Source organism: Excalfactoria chinensis, chromosome 12 (genome assembly GCF_039878825.1).
Source record: "Excalfactoria chinensis isolate bCotChi1 chromosome 12, bCotChi1.hap2, whole genome shotgun sequence".
Classification (NCBI taxonomy): Eukaryota; Metazoa; Chordata; class Aves; order Galliformes; family Phasianidae; genus Excalfactoria; species Excalfactoria chinensis.
The window spans coordinates 14,351,280-14,364,133 of record NC_092836.1 but is presented as its reverse complement, the minus strand read 5'-3'; the positions used below and the strand labels follow the sequence as shown (position 1 = coordinate 14,364,133).

At 42.2% G+C, this 12,854-nt stretch overlaps 1 protein-coding gene across 2 annotated transcripts; it reads right to left on the bottom strand.

Moving 5' to 3' along the window:
• Positions 1 to 810: 810 nt before the first annotated feature.
• RAB43 (RAB43, member RAS oncogene family) lies at positions 811 to 12,349 on the bottom strand. 2 transcript variants are annotated; one of them, XM_072347288.1, is made up of 3 exons: positions 12,058 to 12,349; positions 7,532 to 7,715; positions 811 to 6,721 (listed from the first exon to the last, which is right to left on the bottom strand). In XM_072347288.1, exons 1-3 carry the CDS (start codon positions 12,259 to 12,261, stop codon positions 6,468 to 6,470), a joined length of 642 nt encoding a protein of 213 aa, XP_072203389.1. In that variant the 5' UTR covers positions 12,262 to 12,349; the 3' UTR covers positions 811 to 6,467. The 2 variants fall into 2 exon arrangements, with proteins under 2 accessions (XP_072203389.1, XP_072203390.1); XM_072347289.1 differs by having other exon boundaries at positions 7,532 to 7,709.
• Between the last annotated feature and the right edge of the window lie 505 nt (positions 12,350 to 12,854).

Here is a 12,854-nt window from a genome sequence, read left to right as displayed (position 1 = left end):
AGGCCCTGCAGCATCTGGGCTTTGTTTTGTGGGTGGATTTGCAGAGATCAGAACTTGAGTTTGCCAGCTCTGTGTCAGCTCTTCCTCGTTCAGAACGTGTTTCAGAGTGATGCATAGAAAGGAAAACTAACAAATGATTCACAGAAACGTTTTTCTATGCTTTGATTTTGCCACTGGAAGTGACTGCTGTTCCCAACGCCTACATTTGAATCTCAATAGGGTAAATTACTTGATGATCTTGTATGCCAGGCTCAGAATCCATGATCGTGCTAAACATTGCAGTTGAACACCCAGCTAGGCTTCCTGCAGGTTTATTACCTCCTTCTGTAGCAGGAGCAGTGGTTGTAATGTAGCTAAGAGTATTTCTCAGAATTAGAGGTGCATTTTCAGTGGGACTCAAGTCTCATCTCTTGCTTCATGACAGTTAATGTGTGTTTATGCTTTCCACTACTATAACAGTTGAGTTCCTGGCTGTTTATGCTTTCCACTACTTGAGTTCCTGGCCATAGATGAGGATGCTTTAATTTACAATAATTAAATAAAATCTAGGATCTAAATGTTCCTTAGGGGAGGTACAGTTTTAACTGCATTGTTTACATTTAATTGTAAACACTGAGGAAAAGTTATCTGCACCTCTCTAATGTGGAAGACTGTATCCATTTTATGTGCATGCATTTATATAGGTGATGGGCAGTTGTAAGTATGTATAAGAGCAAGAGTCAAGTACTGCTTGTTTAACAGAATACATTGAACTGTCTTGTCTAGAATTAAGAGAACATACAGCCCTGTAGAACGGGATGAAGAATTTCTTAATCTTGTTTTTTTTTGTCTTTGATAATCAACTACAGCAAATTACATGCATTAAAATTACCACAAAAGATATCAATTGCCAAATGTTTACTTTTAATTAAATCTTTGTAATGATACACAGTACAATGTATCTACTAGACTACAGTTCACAACATAAAGCAGGTTTCATATCTGCTTAAAAATATTCTTCATAATAAATTCATAAATAGATGAAGGTAAAGTATAAAAAATTACTGTAGTATGCAAGCCTGCTTCCTTGTCTCCTCATATTCCAAGTGACCCAGTCAGTACTGTAATAAGAGAAGTAGCTAGTGAAGATTACAAACATACAGCCTGCATCTCTCGAGGAAACCTTGGAAAAACAGCTACAGATTTGTCCTAGGAAATGCAGAATATTTTTAACACTGTTATCCTCTAAACCCTTCAGATCATTTCGGAATGCAGTGAATGAATTCAATATGAATTAGAGATTTGTTTTTTCTCCCTGGCAGGTGCATGAGCCAGACTCACTTGAATGTTGTTGAGTCTCTAGAGTTGTGCATCCTCAGGAGACTGGGGGTTACAGCCGTCAGGTATCAGTGAGCGAGGCACAAAAGAGGGAAAAGTTGGTTGAGAGCACTGAGTGCATCTGACTATCAGAAATCTTAGCATTGCTGCACAAAGACAACATAAAATCTTAAAACAGTTACAAATAACTGAATTCACCTTCTGCTCAGTGTGCCTGTACCCACGCTATGCCTGGGAAGTGAAGCAGTGCCTGATCTCATGCACTGGACTCCAAGGTTTTGAAATGGCAGTTTCACATTGTGCCATTTCAACACTTAACTCTGCCGACTGAATCCCTTATGTTACACCACCAGGCTGTTTTAGCAGTTACTCATCAGTACGTCACTCTCTTAAAAAGACACACATAGAGTTTTCTTTTGTCAAGTACCAAAACACTTTTCACACCTATCTATTTTTATACCACTTACAAAGGGGAAAATCCTTATCTATGCATAGCATTGAAATAGGGAATTAACATGAAAAACAAAGAATGAGTATGCTCTGCCTTTTCCATGAATGATATTCTGATAACCATTTCCCTTTATTGAGAATCCAGTTCCACACAAGTCTTGTGCTTTTTTTGCAGCGGTAATTGCTGGAAATTCAGCTTTTAACTCTTCTGGGTAGCTTCCAGTTGTCAAGGCAAGTTGGCATGCCACATTCAAAGGACAGTCTTTCATACCTTTGTTTTCATATGGAATAGCTTAGATAACCAAAATGGTCAGGTGTTCTAAAAAAGGCAATTTCTAAGGAAATAGTCTCCCATTTAATGTTTTCCTGTTTCTGTCTGCAGAAAGGTATATGTGTATATTTTGACAGATTGGATGATTAGAAATCTACTAGCTTGCTCCAGTGTTGTTCATACGTAAGGTACTTTACCTAAGTCAGAATCTACAGAAACTTGGATCTCTTCACCTCGCTGTTACATTTGAATAATACGTCCTTTCAGATGTCTTGGTGAGTGTGGGGGCCTAAGACTGAAACTCCTACAGTGTAGCCAACTATGCTCGAGTTTGAGTGAGAATAAACAGGGGACCGTTGTTCCTAGTATCTTTATCCAGAATTTGAACATCAGAAGTATAAAAGCAGGAAAACCTGTAACTACTATTACGGTGTATTACTTGAACTATGGGAAGGAAATTACTTGCTTTAAACTGAGTAATCATTGACTAAACTGCCCAGATTTAATGAGATAAAATGGCTGACTCAGGTATAGGCTTTACTGTTTTTGTTCTTAGGAACTTACTGCTAACTTGTATGAGGCCAGTGGAAAACAAATCAGTATGTCAGAACAAAGCAACTGTTGACACAATCTGCCTTTAGTCACACCTAAAGGTATAGAGTAATCAGGGTACATTATCAGTATTAGTGTGACAGAAATCCTTGTTGAAAAAAGACAATAAAAGCAAAGGAAATTAAAAAATAATAATAATAAAACACTTTTATGTTCTTCAGACTAAAGTGACATGATAAAAAGGGGCACAGTGGGCTAAACAGGTGCTGGGAATCAGAATGTTTTGTTGTGCAATATCTTTTTGAGATGGCGAAAGGCATTCAGAGTAAACCGGATGCTGGCTGGCTATGAGATGAGATTGATAGAGGTGTAAATCTCAGTAGAGTAATATATGCCAGGGAAACACTAGGGAAAAGCTTTGTTATTTGAGCGTAATACTGCTCAGATGTATGCAGAATGTGAAGGGTTACTGCAGTAATGCATTTAAATACATATGACAGTCTGTTCTTCATATGAATCTGGTTTCCTCTGAAGTCAAAGAAAAGTGACAACTGAGAGTGGTAAAATCATTAGGACTTCTGTTCTCAAATGTTTTAACTTATATATATAACTTGTTTTGCAAAACAAATATTAGCAAGTTTCTAGGTTTACATTTATTTGAAACAATGTTTACCTAATTATAAATGTTTGTTAAAATATCCATCCATAATGATGGACTGGATGTCTAACTGGAGGTAAAATGAGCTTAAATCAAAAATCAGTGCAGAGAATAACACTGCCCACACTCCTGGGAACCACATTCTGCTGATGATTTCAGTTCAGTATTTCCCTCTGCATTCCATTCTGAATTGTTACAGGGCAGGGATCAATGTTCCCTTCTGTGTTTATGTAATATTTTGCACACTTTGGGCACTGCCAAAACAAAATGATAAATACATGGTCAGCCAAGGGGATCTGCTTAAAGGAAAGGCAGTGTGCCATAGTCTTGTTAATGATCAGCTGCTGGTAAACAGGGCTCTTGGCAAAAGTTTATGCTGTGAACTCTAATCATGTGCTACTGAATTATTCACTTGATGTACATCAGTGCACATTTGTAACCTGAGATTTGAAACAATTTTTTTTTACCTGTAAATCTCAGGTTTATTGCTACTTGCTTTCTTCATCCAGGCAGCCTTTAGAGTTGGAGGACAAAGCTGACATGAAGCCATAGTCTTTTTACAAACATCAAATCTGAACCAGTGAGGGTTGGCATTGGAAAATGCAGTCAACAGATCACTGGGTGTATCTCATGTCTTCTGACTGAGGCAAACTCGACCTGCAGGCAGTCACAGCCTTCAGCCATAGTGTAAGGGAGAAATGGGAGCTAATACTAAGGAAAGGCCAGCTCCTTGCTCTATGGCTGCTCATTTACCAGGTGGGACTTTAAACTAAGGAAGTGGATTTCTCCAGTTAGTGCACTGGAAGATCTGTGTTACTTTTGTGTCTTGTTCCAGTTTTCGGTTACTGTGTAAACTACTGATTCTGAGTAGTAGCAATACTGTCCTTAAATGCATGTGAAATTTTATCCATGTAGATGAAATAATTTGGCACTAATCCTGCAGATACTGGAGGCTGAGCTTTTCTGAGTGTACGTGCGCATGCATGCAGACCTGCAGGACTGTAACCTACAAGCTGTAAACTATAAAAAGTTATGACAAGTCCAATGCTTGCCAGTATTCTGTAGCTTAAGGACTATCTAACCAGGAGGAAAAGCAGTAATCAGAACTGAATTTTAGCTTGGACTGTCTTCATAGGTTTTAGTGGGAGTGGAATGCAAGACTTCTAATAACGGAAGCAGGGTTTGGACAGTTCTTACTTTTGGTTTTTAGCTACCAGTGGGAACTCACTGCCTGCTGTCTTTGGGTGTATATGGATATGTCCTGGAAATGCTACTGGGTATGTCCCCAAAATGCTACTGAATACTGTGGCTTAATCTGCCCTTCCATATAAAACATTACAGTTGTGAAAACAATGCTAATTGAAAAATGTAAAGCCCTTCCAGTCTTAGAACTATCAAACTTAAAATCTAGTCCCTTAGAATAGAAGCAAACAGGATACAAAGCCTAAGCGATTCTTCAATAATCCTAATACTTAAAAAAAAAAACAACCAAAAACCAAAACAACAAAAACCCACAAACAGAAAGACCAAGGAATGGTTTAATAATTTCTGTATGAAAATGAATAACACTGAAATTAGAATCTATTAGCCCTTTCTTCAGTCTTTTAGACTTTCATGATACTGGATATGCCAAATGGCTAAAAAGCAGGTATAGCCCCAGTAACAAACCAATCTACCTGGTCTCTTTTGATCCAAGATTTTCAAAAGGGACAAAGTGACTTCACTTCACGTGGGTGCTTTCTGTAAATGAGCTGCTTTAAAGTATCTGGATTGGAAAAATCACTTGTTGCTTCTGAACGCCTTTGCTTTAAGCGCAGATTTAAAGATAAGCCTGTGTCTGCTCCTTCATCTAATCTGAGTTTGTAAGGTGCTTCAGTGTGTAAATCCAGGGCTGACTGCTGCCATCAGTATCAACTGTATCTACAAGGTGCAGTACAGAGCTGAATCTGAAAGACAACTATATGATTATGAAGTCTATTTTACTTAATGTGAGTTTTGATCAACAGTAAAAGATTTTCCCTGCTAACTGTTTTTAAGAAATAAACAGCAATTAGTGACAGGGAAAGAAGCAGAGGAGCACAAAGGTGGGAAGGCAATCCCTCATGAAGATGCTAGACTCTTAAAACCAAAAAGCTGCAATGCATGCAGTCTCAGCTACTGTGAAGTTTTCCTTCTAATTACATGCCCAGATTAGATTTGAAAAAAGATGGTTAAAAATCAACCGAATCCTACTCATACCACTTAAACAATAAACACTGGTAACATTCTGTCAAATGTATGACCAGAATTAACCCTGTATATGACCATGAGGCACACGGCAAGGGATCATGGCGAACCAGTCAGTTCAAGGCTTTTCCACTTCCTGCTCTGGTGGTTCAGGTCTTGAGTTTCAAATGAAATTAACAGACCTGGGGGCAAAAAAATTCATGATGCTCATTTGTAAAAGGGAGCTATCACTGCAAACAGTAACAAATGCAATATGTGTACCCTCTCCTCAAGACTGTGTTTAAAATTACTAAATTGGTCCGACCTTGCCTGACAGCAAGTCATGCGATATCACTCAGGGTGATTTTGCTGTCTGTTAAAATGATAACTTAAGAAAATGGAAAAAAAAACCAAACAACAACCTGAGAGAAGGCTGCCCTTCCTGGGCCTGTTCCATTACTAGCCAGCAATCCACGTGTCCTTGGACAGATGTCTGCTATTTGGTCCTGTAGTTGTGGGTATTTTGAAAATTGGAATGCTTGTATCAAAGACTTGTAGGCTTTCTGGTCATTGGTGGAGCGCTGAGGATTTGAAGAGACGCTGTCAAGCGTGCCTATTCTAAAAGTAACCTCCTTTGCCAACAATCCCATGCTAAGTGCTTCAGTACTTTGGATGTGAGGCAGTCTTCTCCAGCCATCTGTCTCCTATCCTGCAAAACTGGTTGGAAGGTTTTTTTCCCACTTTCGTACCTGGCATGATGGTTACAGAAAAGGAAATGGCAGGGAAAGATGCTGATTAAATTTTTCAAGAGGCTGAACTCTTAGGACTGTCTGTCAGAAGTCCCCTTATTTAAAAAAACAAAACAACAAGACACCAAAGCAACCAGGATTGTGTCTAACTTCTACAGAATGGCTGGTTTCACAGAAGGAGGACAATATGGCTACTGTGCTACTCAGCATTAGGGTAAAGCACCATCTAAATTCCAGTAAAGTCAGGGATTTCACCTAGCTCATATCAGCAACCACACCCCCAGCCTTCTACAACGTCTTTGCTGTCAAGCTTGATGCTGTCAGTATTCTTCTCACTGAACATGGGGCCTCCATGCCTCATCATCAGCTCGGTAGCCATCTTCACAAAAGCCTCCTCCACGTTGCTGGAGTCTTTTGCAGAGGTCTCTATGGCACAGATGATATTATCATAGTGATCAGCCAGATTCTGAGCTTCTTCCAGCTGAACCTCTCGAAGGTCACTTAGGTCAGACTTGTTTCCTGGAAATAAGAAAGAGAAATTTATGATGACTATTGATGCCAGAGCTAGTGTTTGGTGGAAGGTTGTCGTGTCACTGGGAGCAGCTGTAGAATTTCCATTTTTGAAGATTTTCAAAATTCAACTGAAAAGGCCCTGACCAACCTGACATCAGTGTTGCTTTCAGCAGGAGGTTGGTCATCTCCACGGGACCCTTCCAACCTGTATTTCTGTGTGACTCATACGTAGAACAGAAAAAGTCAGTAACCAAAGTGATAGGATTGAAGAGCGATGGCTGGAAACTATAAAGAAAGAAAAGTGGGGTAGAAATCAGAGCTGAAGTCATTTTGTGAGGGAAAGAAAGGCAGAGAACAAAACAAGAACTGATGGGTTCTGATTTCGCTGAAGCTCTTCTGAAATCCTCTGAAGGATGTGGGTGCACTTCAAAGCATGTCTGCTTAATATGCTGGAACTTTTTGCCCTAGAAACCTTACAGCTGTAATCATCAGAATAGCTATATAGCAGCTCTGCCTCAGAACCTGGGTATCTTGGGTACTCACTTCACCACTAAGACACAAGGGTTTAAAAGCTGGCTTCTGATACAAAGCTGCCTAATGCTTAAAAGAACTTCCAGCAGACGGGCTTCTTAAGCATATTTGTCAGATGAATCAGCACTTTCTGATTTAATAAATAAATAAACTCCGGTCAACTCTATTACATACATTTTGACTTCAAGCTGAGCCAAAACTTTTAACCATCAACAGGTACTGTTACACTGCCCAGTATCCTGTAGTACTGAGCATTAATATGTTCATTCTGTGATTTTAACTCACCGATCAGTAACTGGACTATGTTGGAACCAGCATACTTTCTCACATCCTCGATCCAGCGAGGAATGGACAGGAAAGAGCCTCTCTTGCTGATGTCATAGGCTAGGATTGCTCCATTGGCGCTGCGGTAATAACTCTGTGTGATAGTTCGGAATCTCTCCTGGCCAGCTGTGTCCCAGATCTGCAACTAAATAAAACAAAGCATGCAATGACACACTGGCTAGCAAAGGTTTTAAAATACGTTAAGTTTTCCTGAGTCAAAAGATAGGACTTGATTCAGTAGCCCTGTCATAAATCTCCCTTGTATGTAACACATTGTGGCATTACACTTTTCATGTCCTTTGGTCATGATTTAAGGATCACAATATTTGCACTGAGGTGCTTTGAGTTCCAGTCAGTGAGCTCTGATGCAGTCTGCTGTAGCAGACTATGAAATTATCACTTTGGTGTGTTTAGACCTAAGCAGTGACATCAGGAAGCTCTTACAGCACTCCCTGACATTTTTTACTCAAGCGTTTATGTCTGTGTGTTCACAGAACTAAATGTATGAAGTTGCTGAAACCCTGAATCTCTGCTGGTAACAGCACAGAGTAGAGGCTTGATCTTCTGAGGAGCTCAAACAACAATCTTCCTCCCAGCACACGTGCTCCAGGTAGGTTCTTTCTCATAGAATTTTGATGCTTGTGCTTCCCTAATTATAATTTCTTTTTTAAGTAAAGACAGAATCATTCAGTTTTTTGCAAGATCTTATTTATTGTGTTTTTTTCTAATGCTGAAACTACAGTATGTGTTAGCTCTGTCTCTGTGACATAACCCATAAGCATACGTACCACCTGACAGACCTGTTAGCTGCTGCTCCCATCACTTCTTGCAGAAGGAGCTATGTGTGCGATCACTCTGTTTCAAGCAAAGTCAGTCAAATAAGGACATAATTTGCTTAAGCTATACTGAGGCTACACTGTTATCAAAGACTTGCCCTCCCAGCTGCATATCTTTGCCCTCTCTGTGCTGAAACCAGCAGCTGTTAATCTGATTCACTATATGGCTTCACCCACAGATGTAACTGAAAAATAAGGATTTTTCTTTTGTTTGAAGAGTTAACGCTTTGCAGTCAAAATCCCTGCAGATTTTCAAGACCAGACCAGTTTAGGCCCTGAACAACCTGGTATTTTCTCAAATCTGACTAGTTTGAGCAGGAGGCTGGATGAAAGACATGAAGTTCTTTCAACCTGAAATACTCTTGATTTTATTTTTTAGATTTAAAAATGCATATATATCTGCATGAAAATAAATGATGGCAGGCAATCATGTTTAATAAAGCAAATTCAAAGAGACGTGCTCTGCGCTTAGAAGAGTACATCAACCCTAATACACAAGGTTGCAGTCAACTTTTGTGATCTGACAGCACGTGCACAAGGGACTCTTGTGGTTCTGCTAAGAAAACACTAGGCAAAAATACAGGGAAACATTCCATAGCTTTGCATGCACTCACGCTCCTTGGATGGTAAGATAAGCCAGAAGCTTCGTAGGCACTTCATATTTTCTGCAGATGTTTCAGATTTATAGTATTTGTACTGTTTATTTGATCTATCAGTGTGCACGAGTCTGATAGATCTAAACCAGATCTGCATGGTCTTATGAAACTGTAAGCCATTTTAATGAGATTCATGGAGTTACTTGTAGGTCTTTTCCAACATTGGTGATTCTGTGATTGTCTGACTAGGCTCAAAGAAAGCAGAGTTTCAACCACAGAAACTGACCATATTGAAAATGGTGGCTGATAGACTGACCAAAGAGCACAGTAAATTAGTGTTATCAAATGGTTTAATGTGGACTCATCTTGCATTGATAAACATACTGTTTATCAAAGGTTAATGCTTAACAACTGGCCTCAGGACTCTAAATAAATTCCCCTTCCCTTATTTCCTACATAATTTATTAATTACTTTCCCAATTCTTTCAAAATATCAGAGGAGTCCAGGTTTGCCTTTGTAAAGTTAAAGACTTGTGAAGCAGCATAAGTAGGTATATCCTGCAGTCAATAACTTCTATGCACAGATAGAAATGCCACATTATGCTATTAATTATTCAAAACATAGCAACTTCCTTAGTTTCCCAGCAATATTATGCAGTTCCCATTTTCTCCTTTCTACTGTATATGATACCATTGCACGATAAATTTGGAATCTGTTTGGAGTTGACTGTCCCATCAGTCAGGAGTCAAGACGGCTAACAATCATAATTTTATATTACTTGCAATTTGGCCAGGTAGGAACACATTACATTTTGAACAGAATATAGGTAAGTTGCTCTGAAAGCAACTGCAAATCTGTGTTAGCACATATTGGGGATTCTTACACTACCAATTCTTTATGTTTTGGTACTACAGAGAAAGTTTCAGTTCCCAGGACTGTCTGTGAATAGCTTCTTTCTCAGGCTCCAGCCTCTCTTTATGTAGCACGCTTAGTCGCTTCAGTAGCTGCTGAAGCGCTGGTGTATGAGATGTCATTTGAGGCATTTGTAAGAATACAGCTTTAAGAGGAAAGTCTTATTTGAGTTAGGAAAGAAAAATAAGTTATCTGCAGGTCCTTCAACTTTACTCCCCCAACATGTTTCTTTTCCTCTATCCAACAAAAATGCATCTAAATTAAACTAGACTTAAAATCCTTGGGCTCCAGCTATTTCAGGCACATATAACTGTAGTGAAAACATTCAAGGTTTTACACAGAAAGGCACAATAACACAATTAACTTTAAAATGTTGGTTGGAATCTCAAAATAAGTGCCTGATTCATACTCACTCAGCTGTGTTGAAATACTATACTTAGCCCATCTGAACATGAAGTGTGGGCCACTGGGCATGTGGAGGAGGTAGTGTCCAAATGCTCCTTGGGGCTTTTTTGGACACACTGTTGCTCTGAAAGAACTTCTAAAGATGACCCAGTTAAAAAAAATGGATTGTTATCATTTGTGCACCGTTTGCTAAACACAAAACAAGCCTTCTCATTCCTAAGGAGGATTCTCCCTTGAGTAGCATAAATCCACGGTGAAGTTGGAGCTGCACAGGGACATGGCCTGGCATGCGTTTGTAAGGGTCTTAATGGTCAAACAAGTTTTACTTTAAACACATCTTGCATGTTTCTTGATTTGAAAAATAATCCACAGGTTTTGTTGCAGACTGGCAACTAACACAGGGATACTCAAGCCTAAGTACTGCCAACATGGAAAAGCACACCTCGGGAGTTAGCTTTATTTCCAGGGCTAGTCCTGTCGTCCCTAGCTGAGACCCCTGGCACCAGGACAGACACATCTGTCAGTCTGCGTGTGCCTGGCATTTAAAGTCAGCAGTTTCAGTGTGAAGGAGCAGGCTCACTACCAGCCGCTCACTTCCTGGAAGAGCACAAGCTGAAAATCTGCGTTTCCTGTTCAGCTGCTGACCTCATATGTAATAGGAAAAGTGGAACACCACAAAGAAAACAAATACCTTTGCTAGGTGTTGAACTAATAATCTTCTTTTTGTAAAAGACAGCCCTTCACTTCTTCCATTTTCTACAACTTTGTTTAATATTCTGCTCACCAAAGTTAATTTGTAAGAAAAAGACAATAGAGAACTTTCACCCTCAAACACAGACCGAAATTCAGCTGCAATTATCATATCTCTTTACCATGTTTCATCTTGAAAGCTTTATGATCATTTTCTGGGCAATGACTGAATTAGTTCTGTTTAGTCCCACTGGGAGTAAGCAGAGATAGCTGTATGACCTCATTTTGGAACGGTGAAGGTTTTGGTACTGCAGCCCCCAGAGGTCATGTCTGTTGTATGGAGTTTGTGCCGCACAGTGAGGATAACTTCACTGGGTAAAAATCGGGTCATGCTTCTCACCCAAACAATTCGCTACTTTTCTACTGCACGACAGGAGCAGGAGTCAAAGGCAGGGGTGATTTTTGTTTTGGATTTGAGAACTATAGAAGCTGCACTTCCTGGGACACCCCACGGACGGTGCCTTAAGACAGTTTTTACATGTATCTGATTTAAAAAGCGTTGCCCACCCCTTCGGAGGCTGCCAGTTCCACATCCCGCTCTGCAAACACAATACTGCAGCCCAGGTTCTTTCTGGTTTGTAAACAAACCTCCGCCGGCCGCCGGGCTGGAAAAGCGGCACCGCAGTTAAAGTACAACCCGAGCAGAGCGTGTCCCGAGGCACGAGTTGGCAGCTCGGTTTCTCCCAGCCGGGAGCCAAGCGGTTACACAGCTGGTTCTACTGCAGCTAGAGAAGTTAATGTACAGGCTCGGTTCAGCCCCGTCCCCAGGGCCGTTTGGAAGGGAGGCGCCGGAGCTGCGCAGCCGTTCCTCCGAGCACAGCAGCACCGCAGGGGTGAATAAGTAAGCAGCGGGATGGGGGAGCCGGCAGCGGGCCGGGCAGCCCCGCGGCAGCCGAGGGCCGTACCGTGCCGGGCCGGGCGCAGTTCCCCCCGCCGGGCCGGCACCGCAGCGCAGGGTAGCGGCCGCCCCTCGGCCCCGCCGCTCACCTTCACCCGCTTGCCCTGGATCTCCAGGCTCTTCATGGTGAAGTCCACGCCGATGGTGCTGCCCTGGCGCTCTGCGAAGGCCCCGGTTTTGAAGCGCTGTACGAGGCAGGTCTTACCCACGCTGGCGTCCCCGATGAGCACCAGCTTGAAGAGGAAGTCGTAGCTCTCTTCGGGGTCGGGGCCCGGCACTGCCGGGCCGGGCATGGCGCTGCCGCCCTCGGCCTTTTCCCCGCCGCCGCCGAGGGGAGCCGGGCTCTGCGCAGCGCCCGCCGCCCCCCGCCGCGCCGCCCGGGCCTCGCTTGGGCCCGCCTCTCTCCCGCCCCGCGCCCGCCTTCCTCCGCCCGCCGCCTCCGGCCATGTCCGGCTGGGCCGGTGGCGGGGCGGTGTCGCTCCCGGCTCCGCCGTCGCCTTTTCTCTCTCGACGGCCTGCGGCCACCGCTGAGCCGCTTCTGGGGCCGCGGTGGGATGGGGCCGGCTCGGGTCGCGGTCCCACTGATGCGAGGCACGAAAACGTTAGTGTCAGCTGTCACGGGTGGCTGTGGGCTGCTGGTCAGTGCCACTGGAGAATCTACACTTACGAGTGTGTGTCCCCATTTTTTTGGAGAGACATTTTCCTGATATATTATTTCTGGCCCATTTTACAGTTACACATGCGCTGAATTAAGCAGGTGCAGTTGCTCCATTAAGTCATCCAGGAAGTGCAGCCAATTTACTTCATTTTGCTTTTCATTTTTCGGTCTGAGCTGGGGTGTGGTTTGTTTCCAGAGTCCCCGCCCAAGGCTCGGGGCGATAGTTTT

What these genes read in the sequence shown, in the direction of transcription:
- RAB43 (XM_072347288.1), bottom strand. Translation starts at nt 12,261, where the DNA reads ATGCCCGGCCCGGCAGTGCCGGGCCCCGACCCCGAAGAGAGCTACGAC. An exon ending in TCCAGGGCAAGCGGGTGAAG is followed by an intron (nt 7,716 to 12,057) that starts GTGAGCGGCGGG and finishes TGTTTTATTTAG; the next exon opens with TTGCAGATCTGGGACACAGC. An exon ending in CATAGTCCAGTTACTGATCG is followed by an intron (nt 6,722 to 7,531) that starts GTGAGTTAAAAT and finishes TCTTATTTCCAG; the next exon opens with GAAACAAGTCTGACCTAAGT.